This window comes from Limanda limanda, chromosome 17 (genome assembly GCF_963576545.1).
Source record: "Limanda limanda chromosome 17, fLimLim1.1, whole genome shotgun sequence".
Classification (NCBI taxonomy): Eukaryota; Metazoa; Chordata; class Actinopteri; order Pleuronectiformes; family Pleuronectidae; genus Limanda; species Limanda limanda.
Window position 1 is genome coordinate 10073369 of NC_083652.1, and position 21721 is coordinate 10095089.

General features: G+C 39.7%; 1 protein-coding gene across 2 annotated transcripts; it reads left to right on the forward strand.

Moving 5' to 3' along the window:
* The first annotated feature begins 281 nt into the window (after positions 1 to 281).
* usp31 (ubiquitin specific peptidase 31) lies at positions 282 to 13686 on the forward strand. 2 transcript variants are annotated; one of them, XM_061090269.1, is made up of 16 exons: positions 282 to 1435; positions 1963 to 2097; positions 2498 to 2592; positions 2677 to 2769; positions 3886 to 4021; positions 4378 to 4525; positions 4622 to 4802; positions 4956 to 5067; positions 5183 to 5277; positions 6223 to 6300; positions 7954 to 8083; positions 8518 to 8637; positions 8775 to 9000; positions 9099 to 9257; positions 9611 to 9763; positions 10770 to 13686. In XM_061090269.1, exons 1-16 carry the CDS (start codon positions 908 to 910, stop codon positions 12233 to 12235), a joined length of 3855 nt encoding a protein of 1284 aa, XP_060946252.1. In that variant the 5' UTR covers positions 282 to 907; the 3' UTR covers positions 12236 to 13686. The 2 variants fall into 2 exon arrangements, with proteins under 2 accessions (XP_060946252.1, XP_060946251.1); XM_061090268.1 differs by having other exon boundaries at positions 4378 to 4802.
* The last annotated feature ends 8035 nt before the right edge of the window (positions 13687 to 21721 follow it).

Genomic DNA, 21721 nt, shown 5'->3' on the forward strand with positions numbered 1-21721 from the left:
TATTTTGGGTTTATTAGTGTTTTTGATTATTTTTTGAGATTCATACTCATGGACTGTCCTGATTCTGGTGACCACGTGCCACTTTCTTAAAGTATCAACTTTTTACTTGGACTTTAGTCAGTATGCACACCTTATATAATATAATATAATATAATATTTTAATGTCCATAATGTAACACAGACAGGCTGCAGCTCTGGCTCCAGCCCAATAGGAGGCGCTTGTGTAGCGGCAAACTCCCCGACCAGCTGCCAACACAAACAAGAAAAAGATGAAGAAGAAGAAGTGAAAACGATATGTGGTATTTCAGCCCGAATGTGCCTCCAAATATGTGAGAAATGTGAGATTTACATCACGTCGGACTCGGTCGCTACTCCAGCTGGAGTGACGTGCACATCATGGCGGACTCTCAGTTTGTGCTGAACGTGGACACGCTGCCTGAAGGAGACTGTCGCTGTCTCTGCGGCTCTTGTTATTGTATTTGGCGCTAGCATTAGCCCGGGGAGCTAACACCGCTGTCTTGGCTTTCGACAGATCCGATGTTGATTCATTGCTGCGGGGCAGGAAGTTGAACTTCAAGGAGCGAGGTAATTTCAGACATTAGCGTCCGATCGGAGGAATGCTCACGCTTTTTACGTAACTGGTCGCAGTCGGTACATTGCGGTGTACGAAATGCTGACGTTAATTTACAAGTGAAAAGAAACATCTGCTGCGTGTCTGCGTTATAAGGGGAGACCTGGATTAGAATGTGACTGTCAGCTTATATTAGTTTCCTCGTCTTTACCGGTTCCTCGTGGACGGTGTAGCTGTGTAAACATTCCGGGATGGAGCTGCATGTGGGAGCCGCTGTGATGGAGCTCGCCCTGCGCATCACTGACATTTGACTTGTTCGCCTGTCACAGAGAAATCATGTCTTGCAAAGAAGCCACCAAGGACAAGAAGTCGAGCTTCAGCAAGAAGCTGTTCCGGCGAGGCTCTGTGCGATCCGTGGGCAGCTTCATGAGCAGATTCCTGAGGACCCTGACAGCCTTGTCCCACTATGGATCGGAAGTACAAGCAGAGGATGACAAGGACGATGGAGGGTTCTCCACGTTTAAACCTGGGAGCAAAGATGTGCCCATGGACGATGGGGACATGGGGGGGTTCCTGTCCGGAGACAGGGTCCCCGGAGTGTCGGGGCTCAAGAACCACGGGAATACCTGCTTCATGAATGCGGTCCTGCAGTGCCTGAGCAACACGGAACTCTTCGCTGAGTACCTGGTTCTGGAGCACTACAAAGGCGAGGAGGGGGAGGACGGGGACAGACCGAAGACTAATGGCCTCCACCTGCAGAGGAAGGGTCCCCTGGCCAAAGGAGAGGTCACAGAGCAGCTGTCGGGACTTGTGCGGGCTTTATGGACGCATGAATACACGCCACAGCACAGCAGAGACTTCAAGGTAAGAGGTGCATGAAAGATCACACCGGGCAAGATGCTGTCACAAGTGGACATTAAGAATAGCTGTCATAGCACTGTGATAAAAGAAAATTCTTCAGGTGACACACAAGGTAAATCAAAGTTATCAATTGTGGTAATCTAACTTGTTAACTTTAGTTTGAACAAACCTAATTAATTTGCTTTTTACCAACTTGAGTAATTATGTTAAGTTGATGAATCAGAGAAGAAAATCACAGCAGATTTCGTTTCAGTAAAGTAAATTCAGTAAAGAATTTCTAATGATAATTATTTATTGAAATGTCATTGGTGGTAAACACACTATCTTCATGATGATTCTTCACGTGAACCCCGTGTGGATGTAGGTCATTATAAGACATTTGTGCTGTAAAATCATCCATTAGTGCCTTTTCACATCGGTTCAATGTGGAAATGCATGTAGACAATGACACACTTCCTGCTGCTGCTAAACGTAACATCTTTTGTAACCTAGCAGGCGTTGTAACCTTTGTGTCGCACGTTTTGTTGCAGAACGCGGTGTCAAAAAATGCCACTCAGTTCAAAGGGAACTCTCAGCACGATGCTCAGGAGTTTCTGCTGTGGCTGCTGGACAGAGTGCACGAGGACCTCAACACAGTCAACCCCAACAGCAGGCCTGCTATAAAGGTGAATACAGAAGACTGGTGTGCGTTTGTTGGAGGCTCCTCTAATCCTCTGTTTTTTATTCAAACACATTGACTGTGTGTGTGTTTGCGTTGCTGAATGAAAACTTTTCCCACGTTGCTCAGCCGCTGCTCAGCCACACACCTGTAATTTGCTGCATTGCATTTTATTTCACAGGTGTTCAAATAATTTCTGTGACTCAGTGTTTCTCACGAATGACTTGCTCTCACAGTGCAGTTGAACCAGACTTGCCTCGTCTTGTTTCCTCTTGATTCAGTGGTACGAGTGAAAAACAGTAGAGTATGTGAAGGGTTTCTGGCTTTAATGCTAGATCTCAAACCCTGATAGTCAGTTTTTTTCATGACTTTTAAATCCGACTCATAAAACCTGTTTGTTTGTTCAGCCCCCTATTGAAGAAGACGATGAAAGCATAGACGAGCCTTCTCTACCTCTCTCTGCTGGGTCGTTTGTACAAGAACTGTTCCAGGCTCAGTACAGGTAGGTTTTTTAGCCTATAGAAGTATTTTTGTAACAGTATGCCCGTGGTATTTGCTATAGTAAGAGATTTTATATTCCAAACAGGTCGTCTCTAACCTGCCCACATTGCCAAAAGCAGAGCAATACGTTCGATCCCTTCCTCTGCATCTCCTTACCGATCCCACTCCCACACACACGGTGAGTGCACACCTGAGCTGAGCTACAGCTTTCAAAAAATTTGCAATATGTTTGTTCTGCTTCCTTTTCTATTATATAAGCAAACACAGTGTGTAGAAGTTTTTCAACAAGGTGACACCTTTCATGGATGTGTGTGTGTGTGGGTGTTGACAAGTTCACAAGGCCCTGAAGCAAAAACCTCTGTGTGTGTGGTTAAGGAAGAATGTAACCTGGTTTGGCGGTGATGTTGAGGGTGTAGGTGGAGCAACAGTCCACTGTGCCTAGTCACAATGTAAAACTAACATTTTACATTGGAGGCAAAATTTTCACTGCACCTTTTTGCTCCACTATAATACACCTATTATACCTTTGATTGACAGTATATGTACATATATAGGGCTGTGTGTCGCCACTGATTTCCCTAATAATAATAATAGGTCTGTCACAATAACACATTTTGTTGGACAATATTGCCTCCCAGAAGTTATTGCGATAAATTGTATTATTATCCAACCATTTTAAACCACTGATGCGTATAATTATTATATTATTGCATAATCATGCTAGTACACCCTGTCAAAGAGCAATGCACCTCTTTCTAAATAATATTCAGTCTGACATTTGAATGAGAACATTATTTAGGATGTTAAAACAACCACAGACAACCAAAGAAGCTCAGTCTTCACAGGGTATATGTTACCATTTCAGGAAACGGGATGGTGATTATTCAGATGAGCTTTAGCTTTGCATAGAAGTGTGTTTGTCACGTTTTCAATGTGTTTAAATATGTGACCAACTAAACTTCAGTACTGTTCAGGTCCTATAACTTGTGATGAGTGACTCGATCAAATACAGAGACACCAGACTAATGTTTGGTGCACTGCTGAGACCAAGAACAATTTTTAGTCTCAGTTAACAGATTTTTGGTCACATGTGGCCTCTGGAGCGGACATAGAATTTTTAAAGCAAAATAACTGTGTTCATTTTAGGCTTTGTGCAGTGCAGGTAATAAAAAGGAAAGAAATAATAAGTCCTTTGTTGTTGTTTTGCAGAGCATATGTCAAGCTGTTCTTGTGGTTACAGTATAATAGAAACAAGCCATACATGTCTAGTAAATGATTACCCTCTCTTTGCCAGGCCCCTGTATGTGACAGTGGTCTACCAGGGGAAGTACTCCCACTGTATGAGAATTGGAGTTGCTGTTCCCCTGAACAGCACCCTCTATCGCCTCCGAGATGCTGTGTCACGCGAGACCAAGATCCCAATGGACCAGGTGACATTTCTATCACTTATTAGATCAGGGTCTGCCACAGAGAGACTGTTTTACAGTCACACAGCGAGTTGCACCAGTTTCTTATAAAGCTAGGTTTCTCTTAGAGGGAGCTCAATACACTGTTGGAGAGGAAACGATTTTTTTATACACATTTGTCCTGAGGGCAGGAAGGACTGAGTGTTAACATTGATGAAAAGCAAAAGGGTGAAAATGCCATGAGAGTAAATGTCACCGACAGCCAAGGTGGGATAAGAAGTGATCTTGAGATGTCTGTGTTTAATTGGAATAATAATGGGAAAGCAATTTCTTATTGGAGTGGTACATGTTTTTAGATTTGTGTTTATTTATTTTTTCAGTTTGTTTTGACCGAAATGTACTTTGATGGCTTCCATCGTTCATTTTGTGATGACGACGATGATCTTGAGATCATTCAAGAGAGCGATTCCATCTTTGCCTTTGAGACACCAGAGACCTTCAAACTGGAAAATTTACGCACAAAAAGAGGTGACGCTTTCTTCATATTTCGCAAATTTTCTTTGTTTTCAGATGACCCTATTGGAACAGAATCTAACCAGATTTGCCTCTTGAATCTTATCACAGGAAGTCTCCTTGCAAACCTGAACCACAACAACTTGAAGTATGGGACGGAAATCAGCAGGACCTCATCGTTCATGCAGGGGGCTATGACTCCTGTTACTGCGTCACCCAATAAAAACCTTGGACCAGAAAAAATTATTCTGTTGGTGTGTAACAGAGCCTGTACTGGTCACCAAGGAAAGAGGTACTACAATCAAAATACATTCAGTTCTGCAATTGACCACGAATATTATACATGTTTTCTTTTCTTATAAGTAAAGATTTGGCTCTCAATATAACACAAATAAAGCATAGAGGAGAAACTGATAACTTCTAATTGCGCATTGTGTGGTTTTAGGTTCGGCCTGCCTTTTGTACTGTACATGGAGCGCACTGTGACCTGGGACGGTCTCCAAAAAGAGATCCTGGAGAAAATGCGTCATCTCTTGAGGCCTGGGGTCTATATTCAGGTAGAGGAGCAACAAACAGGCAACGTCCTAAACTGAATGGAAAAAATATGCCATCTCTGTCATATGTACTGGTCTCACAGATTTATTTAAATGGTGTGTCTTTAAATGTGTGCAGATGGGACCTTTCAGTCTTCGGGTGGTTGGCGTTGTTGGTATAACCTACCTCCTTCCCCAAGATGAGCGACCACTGTGTCACCCAACTGTGGAAAGGTCAGTTTCGATATTTTATGTGATTTGACCAAAAGGTTATACAGCAGTTAATTTTAGAGCAATCAAACAACATTACCTCTCCTAACATAGTATTTGTATCTGCATAGAATGTTTGATATCATAAATCCCAAGCTACTTACATTATAATTTTCATTTCCACAGAAAGATATTTGACACCAGTGCGTGAAATCTGAATGTTTGTGGTGTAGTAGTACAGTAACTTAAGCAAACAAAATGTCAATTTTTTGGAGGGGAACGTTTCCTTTCCATTCTGTGCGTTTTCCGTGTGTCTGTGAAAGGTGAAAATGATGTTGACGCAAAACAAAGCAACACTGTTTACACATGAGCACAGTTTACACATGAACACAAAGGATGAGATAATCTTGCAGGGTAACTGGGTGAGGTCACAATTATATCCACGTAAGTCAGCTCTAATTCTCTCAGAGACCTGCTTGGATGACATGCCCTAACAGGATTCTTGACAGTTTCTCAACACGCCAGTTTAGCAAGTTTGGCCTATAACCCAAATAAGTTCCCAATAAAAGAGTTCCAACATTGCTCGTCCATAAAGGTGTGTTGGAATCAAAGTGAAATTATAGTTGTTTTGTTCATTGCTATGAACGATCAATAGGTGTTTTCATAACAACTGAAACATTATGTCTGTTATGTTATTGTCTGTTATAAACACAATCAAATAACTACAAAAAAGAAACTGCATCAGAAATGTTTTGTCAGTTCTTTTACAGGAGCCGAATCATGTCATTTTGTTAGGTCATTTTTGATTAAAAATTCCCACACACTGACCCGTTATTAAATTGCTCGTGCATTGTGATGCACACAACCACAAAAAGCTTTTCACTGCCCACAGTGACATAAATGACAAAGGTATAAAATCCAATTTATAAATCTCACCTGCCGAAATAACTTAATTTGTTTCCGTCACAGAGCGTACAAGTCCTGTGGACAAGGAGGACCACCACATGTGAAGATAGTGGTAGAGTGGGACAAAGAGACAAAGGACTAGTGAGTGACAAAGATTCATATTGTCTGTCTTTAATGTTGTTTCATCTACACACAATTATCGGAAGCTGCATTTGGACATTTGTTTGTTTTAATCTACATTGGGATCAATAATTTAAATTCCCAAAACTTGGTTTCAGAACTGTATTAATTCGGGAGAAATTTAATCAAACCACAGTGTTTATGTGGAAGAACAAGATAAACCACTAATGATATCCACTCGCCTTGTATACACACCAGTGAATGTTTTATTTTTATTAAATAGATGAAGATATCCACAACATAATCATAAACATTTGATTATATGAAATGGTTACAAAAATTCACAGATTATTATTCTTAAGACAATTTGTGTTGCCGTCATAGCCATGTTGCAGCACTTGACCTAAAAACTCTGCACCGAGTCCATGGATAAACTTTCAGAGCAGTGTTTAAAAGACGTGAAAGTTTTCTGCTGTAAGACTTGAACTCTAATATGCGTCAGCCATGATAGAGAAAGGAGAAACAGTCAAGAGTCGGCCACAACAGAAAGCCAAAATGTTGCCAAATTTTTATACTTAACATGTCATCATCGTCATCCAATCCTCACAACTGTTTCTCAACATTTAGTCACTGCTTATTGCCACACTTATTACTTGCCACAGTCACAAACTTTAGGTTGTACATGTGTCACTGCACCTTCCTCTGTCAGTTAAAGACAGTTTTAAAGTTAAAGATAAGGGAACATTTGACTAAAATTGATATTTTAACATTCACTGATTCATTGATTTCTGAAACGACAAAGTACCGCAACACCTCAAACAAAGGCCGGTTTACAAGACTCAACCTCTTCGATGCTCTTGAGTGTACCTCCCACTATTTTTCCTTCACAGTTCACACAATTGAATTTTGTAATATACATGTGTGCAGTTCCACCTACACAATCAACACGTCTGCTCTTATTCCCTCACTTAAGCTATTTACTTTGTTGTGTTGTTAATACACACATGCATACTTCTTCTTCAGACGTCAGGGCTTGACAACGCTTCTCATTGCAGAGATGTGCAGAATATTTCTTGTGATTGAATCCCATCATTCATTTATAGAGTTCAGTCCGACAACTCATGTTTGAAATGTTGATTTCAGCTGCAGAACCAAGAGAGTTTGATCTTTACTCCCCACGTCGGAGTCGACAGGTTGATGCTTGGGTGGTGGAGGGACTGACTCCAAAGGCATTGATACGGATGCAGGGCATCAGAGGCATTAACAAGCAAAGGGAGCTATTGGAAATCGTTGCAGCTTAAATAGACCGCCATATTGGGAGGGTGTGTATTATAGAGGGTTGTGGAGAGTGAGGTATGTCACATGATTACAAGGGCGCAGCTCGAGTTGGCGGCCTGAACAAGCTCGCAACCATTCCTACATTTAATGTTTATGCAGGTATTTGTCTGTGATGCCATTCAAAGCATATTTAGTGCTGCTGCACTACATACATCTCACAGTTTCTCAGTATTATCATCAAAAGTTTTACTATATATAACAAACTGCAATATTGTAATCTTTCAAAACAAATAATTTAGAAATAGGAAAACACACAAAATCTCGAGGCAGATTCCCTCTATCCTCATATGACTAAGCTGTTGAATGACTGGATGACTGTGCTTCATACTCCCACAGTCTGTTTGGACACACTGAGGAGGAGTATATTCCCGATGCTGAGAGTGTGTATCTGCACAGAGAACATCACCACCAGCCGCAGGCCTGCACCCTCGCTCAGTGCTTTCAGCTCTACACGAAGGAGGAGCAGGTAACATTTCGATCCAACTTATAGCTGGTACACGCATACTAATACACACAGCCCATTACTGCAGGGTCAGTAGTTTGACATGATAAAATAAATCTTAGCTTGGCCTCTGCATATATCAGTGGTATATTTTGAAGTGTAGCCTCACATATGTCTCCTCCAGGATGGTTTGTTGTTATTCTACCAACATTTTAAAAATAACTTGTCTGGATCTTACCATTTATTGTACTTATTTGACTTTGACTTACTTGAATAATGCTATGTTTGGATTCTGAGAATGGACCTACACATACATGGTGGTTTAACTCGCCTGTGAATGTTCTGGAGGAGACCGGAGAGGAGCAAGTGGAAAACCTTGGACCTCCTTTTACAGGCAGTGTGGTCAGAGCTCGTCCTTGATGACTGCTGATTAGGGTGTGTGCGTGTGTGTGTTTCAGCTGGCCCCAGACGATGCCTGGCGCTGTCCCCACTGCAAGCAGCTGCAGCAGGGCCGCATTAAGCTCAGCCTGTGGACGCTGCCGGATGTACTCATACTCCATCTCAAGAGGTTCAGACAGGTACTTCAGCTCATTTAAATAAATAAAAATGTAACTCTGAAAAAAAATGTGAAAAAATATATTTTTGGCACAATGGTCACAGATATCAAACTTCATTTTTTATTTTGGGAATAAACCTAAAATGTGCTTTCTCTAAGGAGGGGGACCGAAGGGTAAAGATGCAGAACATGGTGCGGTTCCCGTTGATGGGCATGGACATGGCACCTCATGTGGTGAAGAGGAGTCAGAGCAGCTGGAGTTTACCTTCCCATTGGTCGCCATGGAGGAGACCCTATGGCCTGGGAAGAAACCCTGATGACTACCTTTATGACCTTTATGCTGTGTGCAACCACCATGGGAATATGCATGGAGGCCACTACACTGGTAATACAGAGTTGTAGCAGTTTAAAGGTGATATATGAAAGTTATCAGGAAGTTTTGGCTCATCATCCAATTGTTTCCTTTTTGTTTTTTGTGTACAGCTTACTGCAAGAACTCCATTGATGGTCAGTGGTACTGCTTTGATGACAGTGAGGTTACCCCAGTAGCTGACGATGACGTGTGTCAGCAGACGGCCTATATACTCTTCTACCAGAGGAGGACAGTTATTCCCTCCTGGTCAGCCAACAGCTCTGTTGCTGGTCAGTGCCCACTCATATTGTAATGAAAACCTGTGTGAATGCTTAGTGTAATTCTAATGCAAGATTTGCATGAACAATACATGTAAATTACACTATGAGTAATAGAGAGAAACTAACATTGTAATGTTATTTAATGTGGAGTTTATCCATTGTACTCTGAAGCCCAGGAACAATAATGGTCTTAATTGGCATAAATCCTTATTCTGTTTCTGAGCAATTCTAATTTTACTGTAGGTTTTAATGCATCAGCTACCCCATGTCCATAGAGCATTTGTCATATTATCTGAAGAAAATAACTAAGTGTTCTGGTTCATCAGGGCTCTAAACAATCCAAATAATTGTCTTTTCCACAGGTTCCACTAGTTCCTCCCTGTGTGACCACTGGATCAACAGGTTGCCTGGCAGCCGGCCTGCCAGCTTGGCCTCTGGAGCCTCGTCCAGACGCACCTCTCTGGCTTCACTGGCCGAGTCGGTTGAGTTTCCAGTGGAACGCAATGAGGATGATGGTGAGACAGATGCTGACATTCTTTTCCTTTAACTTTTATTATTATATTGTATTACAGTTGTCAGATCAGACTGTCTTTCTTTATCGTGCTGCTTCATTTACCTTCAATATAAAAAGCACACTCCTGTCAAATCTAACTCATATTTGAAAGTTAAGGCTTTTTAGTCTTAGATAATGCTAGATGTTTGTAAAATTTTTATTTAGAAACTAAGTAAAAAAATAAAAAAACAATATGTGCATAGCACACCGTTTGTCATAGCCATAAATTATTAAAATAAATATTTCTCTTCGTATGCAAAGATGCCAGTTTTTTTTTTTTTTTTAAGTCAGAAAAGAGATTCTTGAGAGAATACAAAAACAATAGTGCGAGATAGAAGACAAACAAGACAACGCGCTCAGCAGAGCAAGAAAGAAACCTTGAATTTCAAAATGAATTAAAAGTGAGGCCGATGGTGGTTTCAGCTGCTGTTTGTGGTTAATATAAATGTAGGCTTTATGTAACCCTCCAGAATACAGGGTTAGTTTAGTCCCACACATATTGGCCAGGCAAACTGGTGTTTATCTGCAGCTTTAACAGATCTCTCAATAGAGAATACATTTTATTTATTTGATGCATTTTGCTATGCAGCCATTTTTTCTATGTTGAGTTCAAAAATATTTAATTATGTCAACAACCTATCTTTGGTAGTCATTACTAACAATAATAATATACAACTAAGTTATATGTAAAAGTTCATGTAATAAGTGAATTAAATATCTTGTGACACAAATTTGAAACAGCTCTGAAAAAAATGAAAATCGGGAAGGAAAAACTGGATTTCATGTTATTTTAGAAGTGTTGAAACAGCAGTTGGTGTAAAGTTGTATTTTGGATTAGTTCAAGGTGTCCTGCAGCTCTTTAAGTCCAGTTGAGCTGTAAGTCAGACAGCAAATAGTGCTGTGTATGCGTCTCTGTAGAGGATTTAACAAAAAATGAGGTTCTTTCTGAAATAATTCCCTATTTTTAGGTGGATTCTCTGCCCGCCCTTTTGTGAGGAGCATTCAGCATCAGAGCTCGTCTTCCAGGTCATCCATCGCTAGTCCTTTAGCCTTCAGCGACAGTGGGATAAAACCATCTTGGTCTCTTTCTGCGAAGCTTCATATGAGATCCAACTCGCCCTCACGGTTCTCCCTCGACTCTCGATGCTCACCTCCTCTAGAGAGGATAGGAGAAGCCTGCGATGACAAGGTTTCCACTTCCTGTTTTGGCAGCTATAGTCGACATGAACGCTACTTTGGCAGCAGGACACCGTTGTCGATGATGGAGAGCAACTTAAGTGACCAGGACAACAATAAGCAGTTCGTAGACATGGTGTACTGCAGGGCTCCCACTCCAGTGGAAAAGAAGAGCACCAAAAATGAGCCAACTGAAAACAACAACCAGATTACAGCTTTAGACCAAAACATACCACCTGCCCAAGCAACGCCCTCCAAAGAACAGAAACGAAAGAGCAGCATTGGAGGATTTGCCTCAAAGGCTGAAACCACAGGCTCCTCAAAGAGCACCAGCAAAGTGGAGCAAGAGAAGACTTCCAAAAAACGTTTGTGCTCAACCCATAAAACCTCCACCCCTGAGACGTCTTCCAGCACACCTGTGAAAGGCAAGAAGGTGGGCAATACTAAAGAAAAGAGTGTAAACGCCAAGAAAAACACCTCAACACCCAGTGGGACTCCCTCCAAAACAAAGGCAGCAATTCAGCCTCTAGACGCAACGCCGCAACATAAGCCATGTGTCCGATCCACACCTCAGTCCTCAGCTTCTCCCTCACCAACTGCAAATAAAAATGCCAGTGTTGCAGAGAAAAGCACTCTGAGTAGTCGTAAACGACTGGTGGAAAGGAGCTACAGCAGAGATTCTATGCACACTAGCCCTCTGGTCAACAATCTCAGAGGCAGCTCAGTAGCTCGCTCTTCACTCTCTAAGAGTGGGGAAAGCAACAAGATTGAAAAGAAATCTGTGAGGAGTTCAAGCAGTAGCTCCTCTGTCACCAGCCTGCGTTCACCAAGCGTGTCCACCAAAGACCTACAGCGCAACAGCAAGTCTGAGGAAAAAGGGTTGTCTTTCTTCAAGAGCGCCCTTCGACAAAGGGAAAGCCGCCGGTCGGCTGATTTGGGAAAAAGCTCCTTGCTTGCTAAAAAGTCGTGCAAGCAAAATGGTCAAGCCAAGGAAATCGCTGCTGAGAATGGAAAGGCAGGAGATGCAGTGTCTTCACAAACATCTACAGAGACAAAGTCAAAGACAAAAGAGTCTTCCAAGCCCCCCAGCTCTCTCAGTCGTACTCTACTAAATGTAGGCAAGTCCAAGTCTTCCACTTCTGACGTAAGTCTCAAGTCGCCCGCAAAAGGGAAGAAGCCTCTTGAAAGGATGGCATCTTCCCGAAAGCTGTCATCAAGCATGCAATCTCCTGCACGTACAACACAGAGGCCTCAGTGATAAACTCATTGTAGTTATATTGAACGTACATATTGCAGCTATTTTCTTTGTGCCTACGTCTCAGAGAGCATTAGATGTATTTGTAAAGAGACACATTGGATGTTGTGGTTGTGTACACTTTCGTTGAATATAGAGAAGTTCTTGATAACAGCATTGGAGTATTTATAGCTGAACTCAGTAAAAAGCACTCTAGCCATTTAAAAATTTTCAGTGGCAAAATTGGTAAAATTACAGTTCGAGTTATTGGAGTACTTTGTATCGTTACCTGTTACACCTTTAAGAATTGGCAGGGCAGGATGATAGATGTATTCTGGCATGGATGATACATAAGCATGCTATATGCATTCAGCTGTACATCACAACCAGTTTGATCATGAGCACCCAAAGCCTGTTTGACAGTTGACAGAATTCCCCCATTGCAATCTTGAAATCCAATCATCTTTCCTTCAGACAAGAGGCTTGTTATAGCTACGGAAAATATTCAGGCAGAAAACCTTGGTTTGAAATGCGGCGTCTTGCACATTTAACAATAGGATGAGAGACAGTTTTACCTTGTACACACCAGCAATGCACCGTTTTTCTTGTATAGTAAAATCTTTTTAATTAATAGAGGTTAACATTTGTCGAGTGAGATAAAAAAAAAGTAGCTGGTTGACGATGCCCAAACTTCACCGGTCCTCTATAATGCATTTGAAACTAAAAAACAGTGGGAAGAGAACCACAACATTTATAATGGTCTCTGGACAAATACTGAAACAGTTGATATGCTCTCACACACAAACGCACATATACTTGTGTTTCTGTCTTTGTGAGGCTATTATGCATTTCCTAAACCTTACCTTATCCATCACAACTAAAAACCTAAACTCAACCCTTACCCCTAAGTCTACCCCTAACCTTAAACTAAGTCTTAACCTCCAAAAAAAGTCCTTTTCAAGAAGAGAGGACCCGCCAAAATGTGCTCAATCCACGAGGTCAAACATCCAGGTCCTCACATAGATAGAAATACAAATATGCAGGTCCTCACAAAGATAGAAATGCAAGTACACACAAACAAAAGAGTTTCATTCCGAAATACCTGTGACAAGGCATTCATAAAGTTTTCATTGGTTGTTTGAGTTGATCAAACTCGCCATTGATCGATTTAAAACCTGCAGTCTAAACACACACACTGTCTCAAAACACCTCATAGCATTGGTTTACTTCGTATTTGTCTTGAGAGTATCCAGGATCAATATGGAATGGCAGTACAAAAATAATAATCTTTATTGTTAACATTAAAAGACAATTTGTGGAGAATACAGGTAAAATCAGGTCTTAGACCAGAAAAAGTATTAGGATTGGTACGAAAAATTGAGGCAAAACTTTATCTTTGTTTAATATTAGTACCTTTTTGACAGAAATGTATTTTATTAGATTCTTATCAAAGTTGAGTGTGTTTCTTTTTCTCAGAAGAGATGGTGTTTTGGAATGAAACCCTTTAAATTGAAAATATATAAATGTATATATATATATAATTATATACATGTTTCTGTACAGATATTGACATAAGTAGATAGTATAAACCCCACTTATTTTCCTCTCCAATAGCAACATGAAAATGATCTCAAGCGCCTTTCAGTACTGTACATGGAAACAAATAATTGCCTTTGGCAACATAATAGTCTACTACTGTATGCATCACTGAGTAGGAATGTTGTGTTGTTTGCACTTTGTATAGATAAAGTAGTTTCCTCTTACCCTGAACAGTTATAAATATATATATATAAGTATACACATACGCACACACACAAACTTAATGTAAGTATCTAATTTTTAATATGTCCGTACATGTTTTCAAGACATATCGTAAAGTAAAGAGTCAACAGGCCTTTAGCCGTGAAATGGTAAAAGGGTGCATTCATCTCAATGTTTCAGGGGTCATCCCTTCATTCCTCCTGGTGCTGTAACAGACCACTGCTCTTCTGGCACTGATGTTTCTTAAATGAACATATTTTCAAATGCCGATGTTCAGAGCTGTGACCACGTAAACATCAGTGAGCCAGAAACCTGTTGGCAGGGTTTATCATAATAACCTGTGGTACCTCATCGGAGAGGACAGAGCTTCTTTTTTTTTTCTTCATCAGGCTGAATTAAGATGTTGATAATGAGCCATTTAGTTCATCGTAGATCTTTGTTTATATTGTCTGCGGGCAGTCGTCCAAAATCACATGATGGCTGAATTTGATCAACTATCAGGCGCTGCCAGGCTAATGCTAATTTTGCAGTTTAATGATAGAAGCAGGATAGTTTCACTTCAGCTGTAATGATTCTGGTCAGAATCTGAAGCTTTACCATTGTAGAATAAATTGCAATATTCATAAAGTAGATACCAGCATAGTGTATGTTTTCAGTGAATGAATGTAAGCAGTTTTTTATTTTAGCATTAAAATAATCTACAGTATTTCTCTCAGCTGTTTCTCTGTAGCATAAACCAGGTTTACATTAGTTCTCAGATGGTTTCAGAGGAAATACCACTCCAATTAAAGATTAAGAATGTTATTTAAAAGGTCTGTATAGGAGTTTTAGCTGATTTAGTTCTGTTCTTAGAGAAACTTAATTTAGTTAGTTTGTTATTTTACATCTCAGGATGTATAAAGTCTCTGTGTGCAAAGTAGCGACTTCACTTATGTCTGGTGACTTGCAAAAGATGGATTGCTGACTTTAATTCTACAGTTTATAAAGAAAAACGTAATATTCTGATATTAAGATTCACAGCAAACTGTCATTTGGCACGTAAGAGTGTGATGACTCTTAATACTCAAATTCCACTCAGAAATGTTGCTGAAGTTTTGGGGCCATGTGTAAAGAAAACAAATAGACGCAGAAAAAAAAACGATAATGTTGCCCGAAACTTTCTATGACCACCATATGAAAAAAGTGTTTAAAAATTCATACACCGTAAAAAACAACATACTTATTGTTCAATTGAAGTGGTTTTCCTATAGCTGCTCTTTTATATGTTGTAATCTATCAGGAACACGTGTGTGGCACTTTGGATCAAAGCAGGACTATCTTATGTAATTCATGTTTTTCACTCGTTTGCTGGTTTTAACGTCAAACTTGTAGTAGCCAGTTCCAACCAAACCCTTTTTGACCTTGTTCCTGAACAGAACTGAATTCTGAACGCTGCATCCTATTGCCTTGTTTTCCAACCATTTCACATTTATCCATAAGAGTTTTGATTATAGCCACAGCATTGTTAAAGATTTTCTTCTTTACAGCTTGTAAAATTTGGTTCCTCACTGCGGGCAGCTCATACTGTAGCAACTCTGTGGTTTTGTATGTATAATATGAATGTCAATATGTATTGTGATACAGCAACATGCATTCAATTAGTGACACGCAACCTTCCAACCAGTAGCTTCTAATCATTACAAAAACCCTACTTTAAGATTTTTACTTCGGCCAACATACTAGTGGTAAAGCAATAATCCAGCAATCATCTGATTGATTGATGTGCATCAGTGGGAGCGAGGGAGCTGAGGTTTTACCAAAACCTGCAATATGATTGATTTTGAGAGCACAAAATCCCATTTAAAACCAGACGAGTACTGTGCTTCAAATTAGTACTTTTCCATTCCATTCTTCCAAATGCGGATCTGTCACAACAAGATGTCAAATCAATGCGAGATGTAACAGAAAAACATTTTAACACACGATTTTCCACTCTCTTCCCTCACTGCAGTTACTCACTTTACACGTTGTCGATGTACAGAGTTGATAATGATTAAGGAAAGCAGTATTTGCATGAAAACGCTATTGCATGCATTTCATTAACTATGCAAGAGCTGTGTACAGTAGAAGGCAGAGCATTGCCGGTATATTCCATCGCTTTATTTGCACACAATTCCAATGTTTTGAAAATGTAAGTATCTCATCTTTCCGATAAAGGGAAAAAACTTAAAAACCTTGCCTATATGGAAATCTATTTAATGCGATAATTTCCTATAGCATTCTACCATTTAATTTGTATGTGTATTTTTTCCTCATTATCTTGTGTTTTGTTTATTTCTGCTGATCTGTGCTCTCTGGGTGCTCCTACTACACTGGTAGGTTACGCTCTTTGTTTTTGTTGACAAGATGTTACATATTTACTGTTGTACACCAGCAGAGACAACACTAAGGATGCGATAATCTCTATGCGGTTACTGCATAGCCTAATGTATGTATGTATTGTGAAAAGGCCTTTCATTATTTCACTTCAGTGGTAACGGCTTGTGAACCCGTTTAGAACAGCGGTTGCATCAAAGATGTGGTCGGTCTCTTATATAGGCAACTCAAACAAATGAATATATATATATATATATATGGCTAAATGCAATGCAATAAAGAAAGAAAGCAAATTTATAGTTTTATATTACACTATGTAATGAACAATCAAATTCAAATATAAATATTCAGTTAGTACTTTTTGTAGTATTTATGCCACATCAGTTGTTTTCATCATGATGTGATTTTTATTGCTTTTTATTCCAAAACGGCAGTTAATCAGCAAACTTTTAAATGATCTAAAACGGTGCCACTCTTTTGTTTCTGATAACTGGGGATAAAACAATCACTCTAATTGTTAAAATGTAAACAGGCTTCTCAGCAGAAGTCTATCACGTGCAACCTGTTTTTAATATTTTACCACTTAAATCAAAGTTGCAATAACCACTGAAAGTGAGAAACATTTGAGCCACACATTCAGGATTTCTGTAGATTTTCTGGTTCAATAGCAACACTGGGTGGACAGATGTTTTATGATGAAGTCAAAAGACTCAAAGTAACTTTAATTTAATAAATGTATATATATTTTTTAGGGCATATAGACAAGGCTTTCAAGGACATCTGTCAAATGTAAACACTACAAACTGATAATATTGAAACTTTATGGGAGCCTTAAGGAAAAAAATTGTAATGGTTATTTTGTATCTGGATGGTACAGAAACTAAAGAGCTGTAGAATGAATGAATGTCACGAGTCTCTCTTTTTTTCTTTAAGATTACATTAAGGACATTAGTGCTAAATGCACAGCACATCTCTGCTTTGACCTTTTTTTATATCTTTTACTTGTTCTTTTTGTAATGTATCGTTCTGAAGCATTTTGTTAAATACATAATGTTGCATTTATTGTGAATTATTTTCTTATTAAGGTCATCTTGCTGTATTAAGTTCATGAGGATATTATTGAAATCTGCATTATTTGAACAGGCCGATTGTTTTACATAATTTTCCAGTAGGGCCTCTGTTACATTTTTGTTGTTTATTTTTATTTCTGTGTACTTATTTTTATTTGTTAGGCAAACTGTTAATTCAGTAGTTTAAAGTTCATCAGTGTCAGAGTCTTCTGTGTTAATTTATTTCTCTTTTTTATCATATATATGCACTTTTTTATTATAATTTCTCCAAAAGACAAATGTGTATATACTATGTTTAGCCATGCAAGTACAAAATAAAAAATCTGATTAAAAATATTGAAACTTTGTGTTGAGTTGTGCTTTTTCTTACACTAGAGGGAGCTTTTCTCTAACAAATCGGCCCTCAGCCTTTCCTCATACACACATGCAGTTATGGAAACTGTTGGTTTATGTGGACTCAATTGTGCAGCATTGCAACTATAATAGAATCTCAAAGGTATAGTGGGTACAGTTGTGTGTTATTGTATCACATCAGATTTTTTAGAAAAACCTGTTAATCTCACCTCGAGCCAGTAATACGTGAAACCAGTCAATAATGGCCTCAGTTTCAAATTCATAAGACTGTCCAATTTGTAATTCAGCAGTTTGAGACTTACTAGGAAGGCATTTTTATTCTAACGATCAAATATCCAAACCACTATTCTGTTTAAATCCACTTGGAGTTTGGAAACCAAGTGTACTAGCAGCACACAGATCTACTGCTTATTCTCTAGCTGCTGCCGACTGCATATTATCTGAGACCTCAAGGCTGCACAGTACATGAGCGGCTCTAAATTTCTCAGCAGGATTATTATTTGAGACTTTTCCCCGGCTGCAGAATATAGAGATGCAGGAGCTTGGATTTGCAGATGCAAGCAAGTCTGAGATCAGTTTGTAATGGAGGAAGGCGTCCACTTGACAGAATTTAACACCTTAACCTCCAGCGACGGAGAAACATCTGCTGCTCGGGTGAAAAGTGGATGCTGGGTTATTTATTTGTCCTAACGCAAAACAGAAGTTAAATTAATGTTCGAGGGAATAATGGGACTATTCATTTGAATAGTTCGTCTCAAATGAGATAAGAGTGATTCAGTTGTTTCAAGATGGGCAGGAGATAAAAAGTGATGAGGTGGACGACAACGATGCTTTGGACACTTGAGCAATCAAATTTATGTAATATTTTTTGATTCAACATCCTACATTAAAATATATACATATTATTTTAAATAGATAAATATTCATATTTACATACAAGTGATGTTACTGTATTTGTGTTTTTATTGAGATGGTGGATAAGCATGTAAGGAACATTCACACAGAACCATATTAATTCTACTTCGCAGATGATGTTATGTTTTACATGTAAAATCTAATTCTGCAAAATAATCAATAAATCAGTTATTATTTGATTGACCATCCTGCTTTAAAATACAAAAAAATATATAGATATCAATAACATAATGAAACATTTTTTAAATTGTATTTTCATATATGTGATGTTACTGTATGTATTATTATTGAGATGATGGATTTATATTTTAATGTGATTTTACATTGTATGTTTTATGTGAAACATCTAAATCTGTAAAGTAACTAGAAACTATTGCAGAAGAAGTGTTAGTCTACTAACAGATAATTTAGTATTTTTTTTACCTTGATGTGTACAAGTGGAGTACAAGTTGTACAGTCCTTCAGCATTTTAGTATTTAGTTAATTTCCATAGTAAGTGATCAGAAAGTCATTAGAACTTTAGTTCTGATCAATCAGGTGACTCTAAAAATGACTCACCAGGAGGCCGGTAACAACTTCTCCATTCTACACATGGGTCAGATATCCCAGCTTTTACAGTTCAGTCTAACACATGTGTTGATGATGTAAGAACATAATCAACAGTTGCTCATCTACAGTCGTCTTTGCCGGCTGTTCAAAGCACATCAGTCCCTTGTGTTATAATGTATATTTGATTGGCACCATTATGTCGTTGCTATATGGAACAGGGCAGCCAGTCACCTCACATGAATTATTAGAGTTTTCCTGCCGAGGACGGCATTTACTTTTATTACTCGGCTTTTTTAAATGGAGTCAAAGCAGCATCTTAAATCACCCCCCCCCCCACACACACACACACACACACACAGTACAGTGGAGTTACTTTAGCAATTCGCCTGTGGTTTTATTTCCTTTGTCCCCTCTTCTGACTCCACCTCAGAGAGTGCAGAAAAATCGATGGGCATTGATTTTAGGGAGGGAGCAGAAAGAGGTTGGAATTCAAGGGAAGGAGCAGGGGGGAGACAGAGACAGAGAGGTACTGGCGGAGAGGTGCGAGACCCTAAGCGCAATATGCATGTGATGCCACAGCTAAAAGGTCACCGACGTGAACCTGTCTGTTACAACAGATTATGGTGTCTAGCCCTCGCAGTTACCGCGGTCTCACATATAAAACGGAGAATCATGGCGGCCGTGAAAAGTGACGCTACAGCCCTGAACTGTAAATAATTTTAGTCCATAAAGAGAGAGATCGTTCAACTGCAGCCGCGGAGGAGTAGATCATTTTATCGAGGACTGTCTTGCTCCAGCGGGGCAGCTGTTGACGATTGAGCTCATAAACACTGCAAGATATTGTTGTTTTTCATGTCGGCTTTAAGTGCGAAATAACGTGCCGACACTAAATCGGATGTAAAATCTGCTGCCCCGCTATCAGCTTTCATTTGTCATGTTCCTCATCGTAGCAGCCAATTAGCTGCCCGTCTTCTGCTCACCGCTGCCGAGCTACATCTCACATTCACTTTCACTCTGCTTGTTTGTTATCCTCCTCCTCTTTTTTTATCTTTCCCCAAGACCACTCAATCAACCTTCACAGGGTAACGTTCAATGCGGGACAAGACAGCAACAGACTTTCACTACAGAGAGGAAGGGCTGTTTGATTTCTGTTGCAGGATCCGTCCGGGGTCCGGTGGGTCAGTGTGGCTGACAGCTCGGAGATTGATAGTCGAGATCTTTCCCAGGCGGAACAGTGCTGCACAACACAAGCACTGATCCAAGGCACCAGCCAAGTGGGGCAGGGGGGGGTGGGGGGCATCTGCAGATGGTGTGTATTCCTCGGTCAAGTGTGTGCATGTAGGCATGTGTGTGTGTGGTCTGTTGCATGAAGGCCATGAACCATCAGCACTCCAGAACAGCCCTCAGCACCTCCAGTGTCAGGAAGATGTCTCCACCTGAAGCCTCATCGATTGTTAAAGATGAGGGAAATTTCAAAGAAAAATTGGAACTTGTTTTTTTTTTTTTTCCTTCTCTTTTTCCTGCTCCTCGTTTTCTCTATTGAAATATTATTATTCCCCCGCCGTCATTTCCCTTGCTCCTTTATCTGTCGGTTTCAGACAAAGCAAATACACCGAGATTAGCACCGGGAGAAATTGTCACTCTTCCTGATTTTGATCAGCCCCATCCGAACAGCGGAGTTGATTTTAATATAGATGTGCGCACACATGGACGTCCGATCACAATGCTGCTATGCGGTGGCACGCTGATTTTGCTTCTCTTGTGAAAATAACACTCTTAGAAGAAATTATTTGTTCTGTATCGCAATAGCTGATTTTAAATGCTGATATGCGTCTGTTGGGTCATGCTCCAGTTTAGGGTGTTTGTGTATATGAGAAGGTGCATGTCCACACATCGCTTTCACAGTCTGCAGATGCTTATGCTTAATGCATTATTTTATATTTTGGTGCTGAATATTGATAAAATAACAAAACAAGAGGGACATTTCTTCTTTAGCTCAAATCAAAATTTACATTTACTCATTTGGCCGAAGCATTTCTCCAAAGTAACTTACAACTGCAAATATGATAGAAATATGACAGTATCTTCAATGCTTCATTCTTTTGTCATATTTTTTTAAAGCTCAACAGTTCAGATCAGTGGGCCGGCACAGCTTTGGATCACAGGTATTCTACAGCTATAACATGAATTGAATATGAATTAGTTGTCTCTTCCCCTGTTGTAATGGTGCTGCGACCTGAATCAGGCAGATGTAATGACCCGATGTCCCGCTCAACGGATTTCTACTGACAGTACTTACCAATTACGCTGATGACACGACTTTCTATGTTTGGCAACATTTCCATCAAGGCAGGATAAAACATGCCTGGACTTGTCAGTGAGTGGGTCAATACCTGGGGGCTTCATTTGCATACACGTACGTCATGTGCATACATCTCTGGACTGCCAGTGTAGCTTGAAGATTATGTTTGTGAATAATTTCTTCAGACCAGGGATCTTGTTTCTC

What these genes read in the sequence shown, in the direction of transcription:
- usp31 (XM_061090268.1), top strand. Translation starts at nt 908, where the DNA reads ATGTCTTGCAAAGAAGCCACCAAGGACAAGAAGTCGAGCTTCAGCAAG. An exon ending in ACTGGTCACCAAGGAAAGAG is followed by an intron (nt 4,803 to 4,955) that starts GTACTACAATCA and finishes GTGTGGTTTTAG; the next exon opens with GTTCGGCCTGCCTTTTGTAC. An exon ending in GGAACGCAATGAGGATGATG is followed by an intron (nt 9,764 to 10,769) that starts GTGAGACAGATG and finishes CCCTATTTTTAG; the next exon opens with GTGGATTCTCTGCCCGCCCT.